A 15,525-nucleotide genomic window follows, 5' to 3' on the forward strand; every position below is an offset into this window, starting at 1 on the left:
CTTCTGGTGTGAATTTAAATGAGTTTATCACTAGCAGATGTCCAATCCATTTGAACTGGGAGGGTTCTGTGCCAAGGTTATTTAATTCTCTGCTAATCCTCCTGCTTCAAACGATATGATGTCTTTTGCTGTCAATGACTGCCACTGAATTAAGAATGCATTTGATATGTTTTGAACAATTGAATTAAGATAACAGGAATAATCATTGCCTCAAATCTGAGCTTTATCCACACTAGGGTCGCGGGGGGTGCTGGAGCCTATCCCAGCTGTCCCCGGGCCAGAGGAGGGGGACACCCTGAATCGGTGGCCAGTCAATCCCAGGGCACAAGGAGACAAACAACCATTCACGCTCACACTCATAACCAGGGAAATTTAGAGTGTCCAATCAGCCTACCATGCATGTTTTTGGAATTTTGGAGGAAACTGGTCTACCCGGAAGAAACCCACACAGGCCCGTGGAGAACATGCAAACTCCACACAGATGGACCGACCTGGACTTGAACCCAGGACCCCAGAGCTGTGCTAACCACTCGCGCCCCACCGGGCCGAGTTGGAAATGATTGCTGATTGAAAATATACTGAGAACATATGAACAACAAAACAAAACCATTTGGCTCGTTTTGTAATCCTTGACAAAACTATTGTCTCTTCACCTCTCACTGTTTTGTTTTAGATGTAGATACTAAAGGACTTGACAATACACAGTGCCAGCTCATAAACCACAGGAAGCACATCCCGTCGAATCCCACATTATGTCAGAACAAATCAAGAAGCAACATGCCTCTTTTTACACTCAATACCCACGGCTATACATTACAAAGAGAGAGAGAGAGAGAGTGAAAGGACAATAAGGATGCAAAATAAACATGAGGAAGTGCAATGTTTTCATGGTTTTATTTCAGAGGCATTATTAAAATTACTACATCCCCTTCTTATCGCTTTTTATGCAATACATCAGGAAGCCAGAACATTAAATCGGTCTCAGAGAATCTTAACATTGCCTGAAGTCATAAAAAAATAATCGCTAAAAGACCTAAAAGATGAAAAAAAAAGAATATTTTCACTCTGCTGATAAGATGATATACTGTACATTACTGCTTGAAATATCAACATTATCAATATGCATTTTGATCCGAGAATCAATTTTAGAGCATACATGTCTGGTGTTGGAGGAATCAATATTTTAGTGTCAACCCAAACAACAGCTGCAGTATTGAACTGCGTGCAAACTACATTAAAATCTGCCTTATCACGTGTGGCTCCAGGAGCTATATTTAGTAGTAGAGGGCAAAATATTAACCCTTTCTTGCACAGTTTTTTTTAAATAACACATACAATGCACTATATATATATATATATATATATATATATATATATATATATATATATACATATATATATATATATATTCAGTTTCATTGACGGTACTATATTTGCAGTCAATGACTGCCACTGAATTAAGAATGCATTTGATATGTTTGAACAATTGAATTAAGACGACAGGAATGATTATTGCCTCAAATCTGAGCTTTATCCTCACTAGGGTCGTATATATATAGTATATATATGTATATATGTATATATATGTATATATGTATATATGTATATATTATATATATATATATATATACACACACTCTGGTTAGATACTTGTGCTCGTAACCAGTAGGTATGTCTGTTTTAATTGATTGTAATTTCAATAACTTAGTCTTGTATTCATGTATCAATTTCGTTATAACAAAGTAATAATAAAATACAATCATTATTAATACAAAAAATAAATTATATTTCATATTATATTCACTAATATTTCACTTTTTTTAATAAATGACCAAAAATACTTGCCCCACAAAAGGGAAAAGGTCTAGAGTGTCAAAACAGTTATACATGTATATAATGTTGTTGTATATGTAAACACAAAAAAATATAATATTTTGTGTTGCATATGCAAAAATGTTGGCTGAAGAACAGCATGCTGAGAAATGTTTGTATGACTATAAACATGGAGGTATTGCATAAAATCACAAACCAAAAAACAGCAGCACAGTATTACAGCTGTATTTCACAAAGATTTATTCAAACAGGATACACAGGCCATAGCCATTTGAAATTTGTTTTAGAATTTTGTATGCATGAAAATTCTTTTAATATCTCTCCATCCTTACAAAAACCACCAAAGATTTTTAACTTCAGTTATAGTGTTTGACATCATATTACCCAGTCTTCTTTAATATCTATAAAAAGCCCTTATTTATATACTGTAAGCTGAGTACTCAACACATTTCACGGCAGACAAGTGGTACAGCATACATACTGTATATACACATTTAGTACATAGCAATCAAAGCCAACCTACTGCTGCCCGTTAAGATGTATCATTAAATAATGCACAATATTATTTTATTATTACATTTTTTTTACTTTTTTGCAGATAAAAATCCGAATCCATCTCCCACTTTCCAGCTAATGTGTTGGCAAAGCACTTTGATACAATGCAATATGTTATCACATTAATTACATAAAGACGCGTGTACCATACAATGTCAAAAGATCACAAGCTTCAAAAATTTGACATCCTCTAGTAAGATTGGAATGCGAATCGGTACGGGTGGAAGAAGGTCGTGCAGCCATGAAACTAAAATCTGGAAGCACTTCTAACTTTCATTGGTCTGATGGGCATATATATTTTTGTTGTTGTTTCAATTCTTGAAAAACACAATACAAAACAACTCAAAATAAAGAAAGTAAAACAGACAAAAAACAAAAAGAAACCACACACCATATTCTATATATTGCTAGGGATCATGTAGCTAAAGTATGTCTACCAGGTCGCATTCATAAAAACCTGAAGTAGAATACTTTTATTCTTGTTTTATTATTTTTTTTATTTTTTTTTAAATTTACGAACAACAGTCTGTTAGCTCCAAGCTGTATCAGCATAGCCAAGTTTTCCATTCATAAGGAGAAATTACACTCTAAACTGATGATCCAAAACTATCTCGCCACTCCCTTTTCTCCCATTGAATGCGTTTGGCCCAACGCTGCGAACAAATATGGAAGATATTATTAGTATTGCACCCCAAGTATTTACATTGTCTTATCCTTTACAGGCCTTAAAAGGGTGTGTCCAGCAGTGTTTTTTTTCTTTTTCTTTTTTCCAAATCAGTCCAACATTGAAGAAGATTAAACATGCTGCAGTACTTCCTAGATCCTTGTTGGAACTACCAAATCTTCTCTTTTTCGGTAGTACATCACATATCCAGTGACATGGTAGGATAAAGGTCTTCCTCTGCAATAAAATCACCTTGAAAAAGGGAGGAGGAGCCCCCTCTCAGCCCTAAAGGGCACTGAGTTTGCTGCAGGTTCAAATCCGTAGAGGTAAGCTTATTCCAAGGTCCACGTTTTTAGCTCCAGTGTCCAAACCTCAGCGGTCAGCGTTGTTTGAAAGACTTTGCTTCCAACAATTGATAGAAATGCAGAAAATGTGCAGGTATAGTCACAATGTGTCATTGGTGGCTGTTTAGAGAGAAGGAACCAAGACATCATAAAGGTAAAATCAAGAATGTCCCTTTTATTCATGACACCCCCTTTTTAATGTTTTCTTGCAAACCCTCATTAACCAACTAAACTCTAATGATGCCAATCGTGCTAGGACTTATTGCTTCCCTGGCATATATTGCTTGTTTGCTTGCTGTCATTCCGTGTTTGGTCTAAACCTCCAAAGCAGCCGGTTTAGGACAGATCTCAGCAGGATGTTTTGGCGAGGGCTATTTCCTATGGAGTGACCCACTACGAGAATGGCGCCTAATGGGAATAAGAGTCAGTTAGAAGGGGAGGCCTTGACAAAGGAACCTGCAGTATGGTGGTTACATAGTGCGCGTCGTTGGCAAGAGCACAAGCGGAAATGTGTTTGATGCACATCCCGTTGATGCTTTTGTATTCATGATCCCATTCTCAGCTGATCCCTTATTACAAAAGCATGCCAGCAACACTGAGCACCACTCTAACAGCTTGCCTAACAGGTTTTTCACGTCTTCGACTGGTACAGTGTAAGAGCCATTGCTGGTGCACAAGCAGGACATTATATTGCTAATTTATTCTCTCGCATTAAAGTTTAACTCTGTTGCTCCTCCACTCACTCGTGTACATTTGTGGCTCCTTAATACAGAGATGCAAATTGGAGAATCTGGCTGACTTACTTCGGCAACACCAAGCAGTATGTACACTAGAAATGTGGGGTTCTAGTAAAAAAATGACATATCCCTCATGGTATCGCAACAATCAGGATCCAATAATTAGGTTTGTTCAAAATAAGTGAATTGTTTTGTTAGTAACACTAAATGTTTGAGAAATCATAATATTGTCATGACAATTATTAAAAATAGTTTTTTGGGGGGGGGGGGAATTCTGGGTACATACAAAGATACCACATGTTGGCCGTGATATGCTGAAAATTTCATATTGATTCAGTCTAGGAAATTATTATTATTTTTCTCGAATAAATGTCATTAAAGGATGCAGGTACATTAAATTCACATTTACTCACAGTTCATGCACAGAACATAGGTTGCAGTTTTATTTGGCCCATGCTAAAATGAGTGCGTAAATGAATGAATTACATATTTAAGAGGGAGATTATGGGGGTGCGAAGTGAAACAGGTGCTCAATTGAATTTAAAACAGCTAAGGATCCTGTTCGAATATGGACCAATGTGATGTATCTACTAGCATGTAGCAGCCATATGGGATGCTGTGTAGCCCCAGGGTTGGCAAACTATTCCACAAAGGGCTGCAGTGTGTGCGGGTTTCGTTCCAAACCATCAGGAGGACACATTTTCACCAATCTGGTGTTCTGCAAGTGCAATCAGTGGATTGGAATTAGGTGCTTCTTGTTTGTGTAGAAACCTAATTGGTTAAACTGTCTGTGCTGGAAGGGAACAAAAACCTGCAAGTAAATTCATGTAATAAGTTGGAAATAAGCGGATTGTTTGTCTGTAGTGTGAAGTTCATTTGGATTGTGTAGCTGCTAAGAGGCTTGGTAAAGCTTTGGTTGCGGCGCAATAAAGTGCTCAACTGCATCTTCACTAGGAGAGTATGCATCACTAGAGTCTTTTGACAAGGACAAAGTCATGATTTTATCATCAGTGCTGATGAAGAGTTCTCTGGAAATGTCTGTTGACCTCAAACGCAATTTTGTAGATTTGCGCATGGTTTATTTCAGGGTTGTTATTGTTTATGGTTGACCTCAAGGTAAGAGTTTTATTGAAAGTAAAATATGGATTTTTTAATACATTTCAAGATTAAATTATTCATGCCATTACTACTGCATCTATTATTTGGACAAGTATGTATTTAAATGGATTTAGTGGTTCTCCTCCCCCAAAAGAGAATATATTAACGGGTGTTTCAATTCAAACATTCTACATGTTTTAAAAAAGTACAATAGTATAGTTACTGATGTGAATACATTTTACTGTTAACCTCTGGTGTTGATTAACGCTTTGGGCTGCCATTTATGTTCATTCGCTCCTCAGTAAAAAACGGGTTGAATTTCTGGTGCCGTCAATGGCACAGAAACATAAGCATCCACAGCTGTTCTTCCCAGTTTAAATGAAATGGATGTCTATCGTTTAATTTAATAATAATAACTTTAAAAATACTTGATACTTACTTTTGTATTCCTCAGCCATTGTGGAACAGTCTAGACCACATGTGTCAAAGTGACGGCCTGCGGACCAAATGTGGCCTGCCGCATCATTTTGTGTGGCCCGAGAAAGTAAATGTTGAGTGCCAACTTTCTGTTTTATGATGAAATTCAAATGAAGATTGTAGATCATTTCCTGTTTCCTCATTTTAAATCAATAATTGCAAACAATTTGTACTAATTTGAATGTCCTAAAAATGATCTATCGATTAGCACGATCGAGAAAGCTGTCAATTTATTAATCGATTAATTTTGCCAGCCTAGTTGGAAGACATAACGGCCCTCCAGATGTAATTGAAACTACCACGTGGCCCGCGACAAAAAATGAGTTTGACACCCCTGGTCTTGACTCTAGAGTATGTTTAACAATATCAGGAACACGAGGGAGGTTGACACAGCTAAACACAGTCTTATTATTCCTGTGCACAGTTTCTGAGGTTGTGTGATGAGAAGAGAATATTGTGTTTTAATCTGCTTTAGGGATGGAGAGAAATGTGGTCTCTGGTGCTCCTGGGAACCCTCTGTAATTTTTGACATTTACTCTGTACCATTGTTGTGGTTCACATCCCTTACATCCTTCTATTTGCCCCTGGAATCAAGCAAATAACGCTCATGCTCCTCTGGTATGAATTCCCAGCCTGATCTCCCACCCTTGCAGAGGGCTAGAGGGTGGTGAGAACTGACAACATGATGGGATTGTCTCTGGTGATGGGAAGCTACAGTCTGGGAGAGGGGGATACTAGCCCTAGCAGCCTATGTGATGCTGTTGTCATGATACTTACATTTTCAACTAGATATTGATACTCAAGAAATAATGGATGTATTTTTGATACAGTATAAATGAGAACCCCCCAAATTTAAATAATTTCCTTTTTTTTAAATTTCCTTCAGTGCCATTGACTCTTAAAAATAACTTTAAAACACTTAAAATAACTACATTACTACTGGACATCCAATTCATTTTAACGGGAAGGTGGCAGCAAATGTTTGCGCGTTCATTCGCTGCGAACCATTCTACTTCAGATTGGAAATCTATTGGCGTCAATGGCCGAAAAAGGATTAAAAAATTAAATTTGTTCTTCTTCTTACCAAGATGACCCATCTCATCAATTGGTTTATCACTAAAAGGCATCCAATACATTTAAAGTGGGAGGTTGACACCAACTAAACAAATGTTAATTTCCACCCTCCCACTTTAAATAGATTGAAGGTTTAGCGCCATTAATGACATCTACAAATATAATTTGTAAATATTCGTACTATAAAGCATAGTGTAAAATCAAATTTACCCCATGAAGATACATTTCTGGTGACAAAACTAATAAATAACTGAGTATCAATACTTTTTTCAATCAAATATGCCAACATTTCAGTATCGATACTTTGATACTTAACTCTAAACTTTTAACAATCAAGCTCTCCGGGGAGGGGAAAAAGGTCTAGTTTTAGCTGGTGCATGCTGGGTAACTATAGCCATCACGAGTAAGATGAAACGATGTTGAGCGCTATGCCAACACACTGACAAGCCGATCAATTATTTACATTACTTCTCAGGTAATCTGCTGTTTTGATTCAGTCATCATCTAAAGTACACCCATTGACAATATTAATATTATCAACAATGATAAGGAAAAGGCAGTTCTTAAAAAAAATCTTATCTTACACGATATTTGCCTGCCCCTCCTGCAGTTAGGCCATGGATATAAAAGATATCGGAGCACATCTTTTAAAGTGTATTTTTACCCCCTAATCTTTTCATGTTCAAACAGTGACTTCTGTCTTGCTGTTGGTTGGCAGACCCTTGTGCTTGGGATGCACGTGTGGCGAGTGGCCGTAGCCAAGCGGCTGGGAGAAGAGCTCGGGCAGCGTTTCAATGCTGAACTGCCTTTTGTTGGAGTAGGCTTGGCGTCGGCTGTTGGGCTGATGGTGCAGCGGTTGGTGATGCTGCTGCTGGATAGTGTGGTGATGCTGCGGGGCCTGAAGTACCATGTGGGACGCGGCCGGACGCTGGACATGGCTCTTGGCGGGGTCCCAGGCTTTGAAAGCCGAGCCTGACGTCAGCGGGTGGGTGTTGGTTTTCGATATCTTGGGCTTGGGCACCTGCGAGGCATTGATCGTAATGGCCAGCGGCGCATGGATGTCGGGTGGTGGGAGGAAGGATTTTTCTTTTGGGTGAAAGTTGATTGGCTGGAAAGTGGGAGGAGACTGGCGGTGGGTGTAATCTACCATTGGGTAGCTCTTGTAGTAGTCTCTAGGCGTTGTCTCTGGATTAAGAGGAGACAGAAAAAGCCAGGAACATCATGAACAGAAGTTTTAATGTGACTTTTTTTCTATTCTATCTGTTTTTGTTTGAGATGTAAAGAGCACAGATTTACTCATGACCGGATGTTTCGTCGAAAGAGGTTTGGTCCCCGGACGTTTGGTCCACGGACGTGTGGTCGACCGGACGTTTGGTCGACCGTCGGGTTCGCTCGCTGTCAAATTATGACGGAATTTACTGTTGATATTTTGATATTAGATATTTAGATATTAAACTCACCCTCTCTCTCATGATTATAATTTTGAGAGCTGGTTTCAACAGTAACAACCCGGCGACCAACCATCCGTTCTACCAAACGTCCGGTCGACCAAACGTCCGGTAGACCAAACGTCCGGTTGACCAAACGTCCAGGGACCAAACGTCTGGGGACCAAACGTCTTTCGACGAAACGTCCGAGTACCAAGTTACTTAGTGTTGAATTGTGCCATACAATTTTACCTTGCCTTTGGTTTATGAGTTGAATTTCTTCTTTGACCCAATTTAATTCAAATAATAAATAGGGTGCCCTGGTAGACAAATCTGACGTGGGGTTATGCCATCAACCCTACAGCGCTGAGATTGAGGGTTCCATCCCAGGTTCGAATCTTCCTGTGGTATGTTCGCATGATCTCCGCGAGTTTGCGTGGGTTTTCTCCGGGGACTCCGGTTTCCTCCCACATCCCCAAAACATGAATGAAAGGCAGGTTGAACACCCTAAATTGCCCCTGGGTATGAGTGGGATTGGAAATGGTTGTCTGTCTCCTTGTGGCCTGCGATTGGCTGGGCACCAATTCAGGGTGTCCCTTGTCTGATGCCTGAAGTCAGCTGGGATAGGCTCCAGCACTGACCATGACCCTTGTGAGGATAAGCGGTATGGAAAATGAATGAATGATTATAAATGCTATGAATTAATCCTAGCACCAAAAACTAACTGTAACATACTTTTATCTGGAGCGTCAATGAGGCACACCGCGCAGTGAGCTGCGGAGATGATTTGCAGCCCTTACATCAGAAGCAGAATTGAAAAAAATCCAGTCTGCCATTTTTTTAAAGGGCCCCGATGAATTTGAGTGTGTTTTAAGAGAGAATGAAAATAAGAGAAACATGAAACAGGGCAAAGAGCCACAGTATATATACAAAATATGAAAAGAAGCAAAAAGCCGCATTCATTTTGGCAGGGAGCCGCACACGGCTCGAGAGTTACATGTTTGTCACCCCTGCCCTAGACCGAAACATGCCTTTAATGATGAATAATTGTTTAATTCAAACAAAATAAAACATAAACGATAATGCAATTAAAATCATTGCATTGTGTGTATTACTGTATTTAGTGGAGTAAACTTCTGTATTGGAAATGTGTGATTACTCAGTGGCTGCCATTGTCAGAGCTAGACGTCCAATGTATTTGGAGTGGGAGGGTTGTCAGTTAGTAATGAACGAACATTATTTCACCGCAACCCTTCAACTTCAAATGCATTGGATGTCTACATGTGATTAACTCATTTAAAGAGTTTTTATTTAGATTTTAAGAGCCACATGGTGGTATACACAACAAACAAAACAAGATAAAATATAATGAACAAACATTAATTTTCTGCCTCCCTCCCAGTTTGAAATGGATTGTCTGTATACCAGTGCTGAATTCCCAAAAATTAACAGCAGGATGAAAAATGCAAACAGCATGAAGAAAAAATTGAGACAATCGCTTCTTAAGAAAACAGCACCCCCCAAAAAATGATGTAGAACATGATGATGAGGGAGTAATGCACAAAACTGTAGGGATTGAAAGTAGAACGGGTTCATCGTGTCATGTTGGATTAGCGCAAGTTCTCTGAGAAGAACGCAACTCTGCTGCTGTTTGGTCATCACCGCTTCGGCCCCTTCACCCGGCAACACACACATGTGCATCGCACGCAGGCACAAACACCCACTTGCCTAAAGACACCATCAACCTTGTTTTCCCCTTTTATGAATAATTTCCTTCCTCAAGAAAAACAAGCAGTTAGAAAAAAAGGTGTAAAATGTCACTATCCTAATACACAATGCTGCAGTGTGATTTTGTGTAACCATCTTGTTGTTCTTATATTACACTGTATTGTAAAATATTAATATTCTGATATAAAATGGACCGTATACAGCACTACCGTGTGCATAGTGCACGTGTTTGTGACTTTGTCTGCACAACCTGCAACTCTCAACTCAATGGAAGCCATTGTTCATTTTGTAGCTATTCATCTTATGTAGTAAATAATTTAAACGTGTGTCCAGAACTGTTCATTGGTCTTCTTGGCACATTTTTTAGTGGGGAGTATTTTCTTCCTTCCTCACTCTGTACTTTTTCTCATGATATATTTATATATTTTATTATAGTTGCTCTATAAGTGCATGTGTAAGTCTGCTTATATGATCGTATGTTTAGTTTTAAATAAACCTTTGCACAATGCGCAGGAGCGTCTCGTTTGTCCCTCCTGGCTTGCCGTTAGGTTAGAGCAGCTGCAAGTGATCCTTGATTACTTCCGGATGTGTGTATTTAAGCACCACGGAAGTGGTTAGTCATGGTCGGATCGACCTGCGTGACACTGGTGCGTGACATCGCCGCAAAAATACAGTTCTCCCTGCTCCGGTTTTGTTTCGTTTTGGGACGTACAAGTCCTTGTTATTTTGTAAAACTTTTGAGTCATTAAAGTTACTGTCATGAGCTCAGTTCGTCTCGCCTACTCCTGCTTCCCCGCTACTGGGTCCAAATCCCTCCGATCACGCCACAACGTCTCGGCGCGATCGTAACAGGTGAAGCCAGAGGGGGAGTTGCAGGATACCCGCCTCACCCTAATGCTGTCTAGTCTGCTGTTATTCACCATTAATACCTCACCTGAGCATACATGCAAAGTTTTGTTGCAGTGGCACAAACAGTATGCAATGATTTGTTTCTGAATTGATTATGTGAGTAGTATGTTTTTATTTATTTATTTTTTCAAATAAATCCATTTTGTCATTGTTGTTTCCTTTTTTTTCTTTTTCCCAGGCTCACGTTTCTATTTAGAGAAAGGTCAGCTGTCAATAACTGTCAGCGTTACAGTGGCTGAGCTCAGGACAGATGAGTGTAACCCATCTATAAATATGTGTTGATCCCAGTTGTAATCAATGCTGGACATCCTTGGTTTCATAATGCTAATGGACTATTAATGCAGTTCAATGTTATGCATCACCAAATTTATAAAAAGAGAAATTACAGTGGATATAAAAAGTCCACCCACCACTGTTTCACTGCCATGTTTAATAATAATTTCCAAACCCATTTGTTCATTTAGATGACATAAAAAAATCATTTTTAATTACTTTGCTGCTTATCTCGTGTACAGTATGTTCTTTCCATTTGTATGATTAGTATGCATCATTTACTATTTCAGCTTGTCATGCATGCAAATATCTCAGTCTGACAGCCTACGAATTTAAAGCCAGTGAGCAAAAAATACTTACCTACACCCTTGAGTGAAGAGTACTTATTGAAACCAATTCCCAGGTTGTTATGAGGGTGAGACAAGGCCATGGCTGGACCCAGAGGAGACAGGGCTGCATTATTCAAATGGTTATGATCTAAGAGAAAAACACAATCAGAGAAAATAATTACTACATAAAGTTAATGTACCATGTATTTTTAGTTATGACTTGAGAAAGCTTGGTCACTGTATTGTACTGCTACAAGAAAAGAGCTTTATTGTTGGCATGTCTAAAATGATGATCTAAGGCTCCATAGCCATTTGTACTTGTGTGTCAAGCCTATTACATCATTCATCTGGAAATGATAAAATATAGGCAAACAGCCTTTGGAGTTGAAAACAACCAAGGACATAATAAGAACACGTCACACACTTTGACAACTGAGAGGCAAAATGATGACTGTGTCATCATTGTCAAGAGGCTTCACAGATATTTGACCAATGTTTGTAAGTAAATAATAAGCACTGTCACGATTTCTGTTTTTGTTTTAGTTTTTGTAAATGTTTTTTTCTTTTTTTGGGATGCTGCAAGGGTGATGACTCCTCAGAGTCTCCGAGAGTTCAACCCCTGGTGGGTTCCGACCCTCCGGTGTGGAGTTTACATGTTCTCCCGGGGCCTCTGTGTGTTTTCTCCGGGAACTCTGAACACTCTAAATTGGTTCTAGGTATGAGTGTGATCATAACACCTTGTGTGCTACCCATAGTCCCCTGGGAGAGGTTCCAGCACCCCACCATGAAGCTTGTGAGAATACGGTACGGAAAATGAATGAAGGATAAAGGTTTTTAATGTGTCAAGAAAAGATGTGGATCCCACAGAGGTACACATTCATCTTTTGCGATCTGCTAAATATTACATTGCTTTGATGAGCTAAGTCTATTATTTTTAATCAACACATGCTGGAACTGATAGAATTTAAGCATGATCTTAATATGACACTGAAAAGTGCACATTTTTTCCAATTTTACCCATTCTCAACTTTTGAACCTTGTTGCTAATGTTCACTATAGCTGTTTTCATCAGTTGTTTTACAACCACGACAAGCAGCTGTTACCACCAATAAAGCTCTCAAAGTCTCCGCATGCTACCTGCACATCACCAAACACTCGGAAAACAAATGCAGGGACTATTTCATGGACATTTATGGAGCATATAATAGGTAAAAAGCTCTGGGGCAAGAATTGAATTAAAATGACACAGAATGTTGTAACCCATGAAATGATGTTACGAGCAGTTGTCATAGGCAAAATCGAAATAAGGTGTATTTAATTTAGTTTTTTTTATTTAATTGTAAATTAATGAAAGTGGAAAAAGTTACTTCCAAGAGAATGATTCACATTTTCAATACACATTGTGGCTGTTTTCTAGTTGCCTGTACTTGCAGCTTGTAACATGCAATGCCACACACGCTAAACTATTGTGGGGGGGAGGTACTACGAAATAGTGCTCCTGGCCCGAATTTAATTGTCTTTGACAATCTTTGTGCAGTCTAAGGTGCAGGACTTAACAGTAGGATAAGAGCAGTAAAATAAGATTGAGTATAAAACTATGGTTGGTTGTTTTCATGCTCTGTTGGAAATTACATATCACACAGGATCAGCATGTCATTTATTACTAGTACTCCAAACTATGTCATTTTTGTGCTATACAGGTACCGATAGTAGTATCGGTGAAACACAACTTGTAGATAAAGCAAATAGAAATGATTAAATATTCCTTTTAATCCCTTATTCCTTCTAATTGGTCTCACTAGAGGCCTCTGGTTGGCCCATCCTAAAGAAATAAATATTTACCAAATCTGTTATCATTAAACCTGTGATTGAACCCATCAATTTCAGAAATGTGAGGCAGAGAAAAACAAGGAGTTAATTAAACCATAAATGTTGCGAGTGACCGAGTTGCAAAATTCTCAGATGATATGCTGATGTAGCATTACTAATATTAACAAGTTTTCTGAAACATTCATGTTACTATCTTCATGAACATTTTAGTGTAGGTCAGAACTGCAGAAACATTGGGGAAAATAACCTTAGCTTATTCCACTTTATTCTCTACATTTATAGACCCATAAACCTAAAACCTATGTTCACCTTCAGCACAGAGCCTCAAAATCATATTGTTTGGAAAAGTGGTAGGGCACAGGTGTCAAAGTGGCGGCCCGGGGGCCAAATCTGGCCCGCCGCATCATTTTGTGTGGCCCGAGAAAGTAAATCATGAGTGCCGACTTTCTGTTTTAGGATCAAATTAAAATGAAGAGTATAGGTGTATCTCAAATTTCCTGATTTTCCCCCTTTTAAATTAATAATTTTAATTTTTTAATCATTTTTTTCCTGTTTTTAGTTCAAAAATCATTTTGTAAAATCTAAAAATATATATATAAAAAGCTAAAATAAACATCATTTTAGATCTATAAAAAACTAAATATTCAGGGCTTTTAATCCACTTCTTTAAATTCATTTATTAAAAAAAATCTGATTATTATATCTAAAATGGTCTGGCCCACATGAACCCGAGTTGACATTAATGTGGCCCGTGAACCAACCCGAGTCTGACACCCTGGGTAGGAGGAGATGCAGGAAAACTCCATAGAGCGAGCAATGTGACACCAATACTGACTGATTGAATTCAAAACTCAACTTCTCGTGTAATTGATATGCAGTGATGACACGCGGTGTGTGGCGCACTGAGCTGCGGGGCACAACTGTGTGATGTAATTTTCTGTATAGCTTGTTGTGTGGGTAGTGGGACCTGCTCTTCCAAAATACTAGGCATTTAGCATCCACAAATGAAGTACTATAACAAAAAAGTTATATCTGACTGCAGTAAGAGCTCTTTGAGTGCTTTTAATACCAGTCATGGAAGGAAAGGATGGGCTTTTTGCTCTCTAACTGTTCTACATTCTCAAGCATTCTTCAAGTAAGCCAGGAGTGGAAATAATGGGACAGAGGAAAAGACAAAGATGAACAGAATCAGAGCGGGGTTTAGTAAGAGCGAGAGAATACAGGGGAAAAAAATCAACTAATTGATGGAAAGATCCTTGGCTAGTCTCCAGTTTGACCACAGGGCTGTTCCCAGCCACCAGAGAGCTTTAGAAAGTGTGGCAGAGTTATGTACGGGTCTTTTTTTTTTGTGTTTCCGGTTCTAGGTGCTCCTACATTCTCTTTTATTTTTTATACATCTGTTGAATTATTTCACTACAACTAGTTTTGCAGCAGTGCACTTTAATATAGTCAAGCTAAAAGCCAGAAAAGACAAGCTAATGATTTGACTGTGCAATAAGCATCTTGTGTGAAGTCATTTGAGTTAAATATGTTATGACATGCCATGTTTTAAGCATTTATATTTTTATGTGTGTGTGCTTAAATGTATCTACGGAGTCTTACATTTTAAGCATGCTTTTAACACTCACCTGATAGCAATCTACCAAAAATTACACTAGGGGACACACAAGAGTTTCTGATGTAGAGCAGTAAGAAGTCTTATCATGTACAAAATATAGGCAAAAATAGGATTCAATTATAGAGGCTGTGACATCATTCAATGTCTTTAAACGTATTGGCACACCAAATTATAAGAACACGTGCAGGATGATTTGTCACTACCAAGTAGCAAAATAAAGTTTATCATGATTATGATATATAACATTATTGTTCCCACTACTATAATGACAAAAACTAACCATACTAACTATAGTTTAGCTAATATTAAAGCACTTTAATTGAGTAATTACAACTTACACATGGCATCACTACATCTGCACTTTTGGAGCATAGACACATTTTACACAAATTTGAATTACAATATAAAAATTTGAAGTAATATGAATTAACTGTCAGTCAATATGATCAAGACTGTTCATTGGAAAAACCTTTGTGGTTTTATTTATTCAATAATGTGAGCTTTTAGTCATTATTTGCAACATCAAAATAAAAAAAAGGAAGTTAATCATTTAGATTTTCATTAGAAAGATAATAAGTAAGCAGTGTCTTCATTTTCTGATCGTAATACATCTTAAGCTTCTTCTACAT

At 38.2% G+C, this 15,525-nt stretch overlaps 1 protein-coding gene across 1 annotated transcript in view; it reads right to left on the minus strand.

Annotated features, from left to right (window-relative positions):
• Nucleotides 1-6,587: 6,587 nt before the first annotated feature.
• Nucleotides 6,588-15,525, minus strand: part of LOC144088923 (protein shisa-8) — a 69,513-nt gene continuing 60,575 nt past the window's right edge. The window contains exons 4-5 of the mRNA XM_077619663.1: nt 11,480-11,596; nt 6,588-7,967 (exon numbers count right to left, since the gene is read on the minus strand). Of these exons, the coding sequence (XP_077475789.1) occupies nt 7,465-7,967; nt 11,480-11,596 (620 nt within the window). The 3' untranslated portion in view covers nt 6,588-7,464. The remainder of the gene's footprint in view (nt 7,968-11,479; nt 11,597-15,525) is intronic.

Source organism: Stigmatopora argus, chromosome 14 (assembly GCF_051989625.1).
Source record: "Stigmatopora argus isolate UIUO_Sarg chromosome 14, RoL_Sarg_1.0, whole genome shotgun sequence".
Taxonomy (NCBI): domain Eukaryota; kingdom Metazoa; phylum Chordata; class Actinopteri; order Syngnathiformes; family Syngnathidae; genus Stigmatopora; species Stigmatopora argus.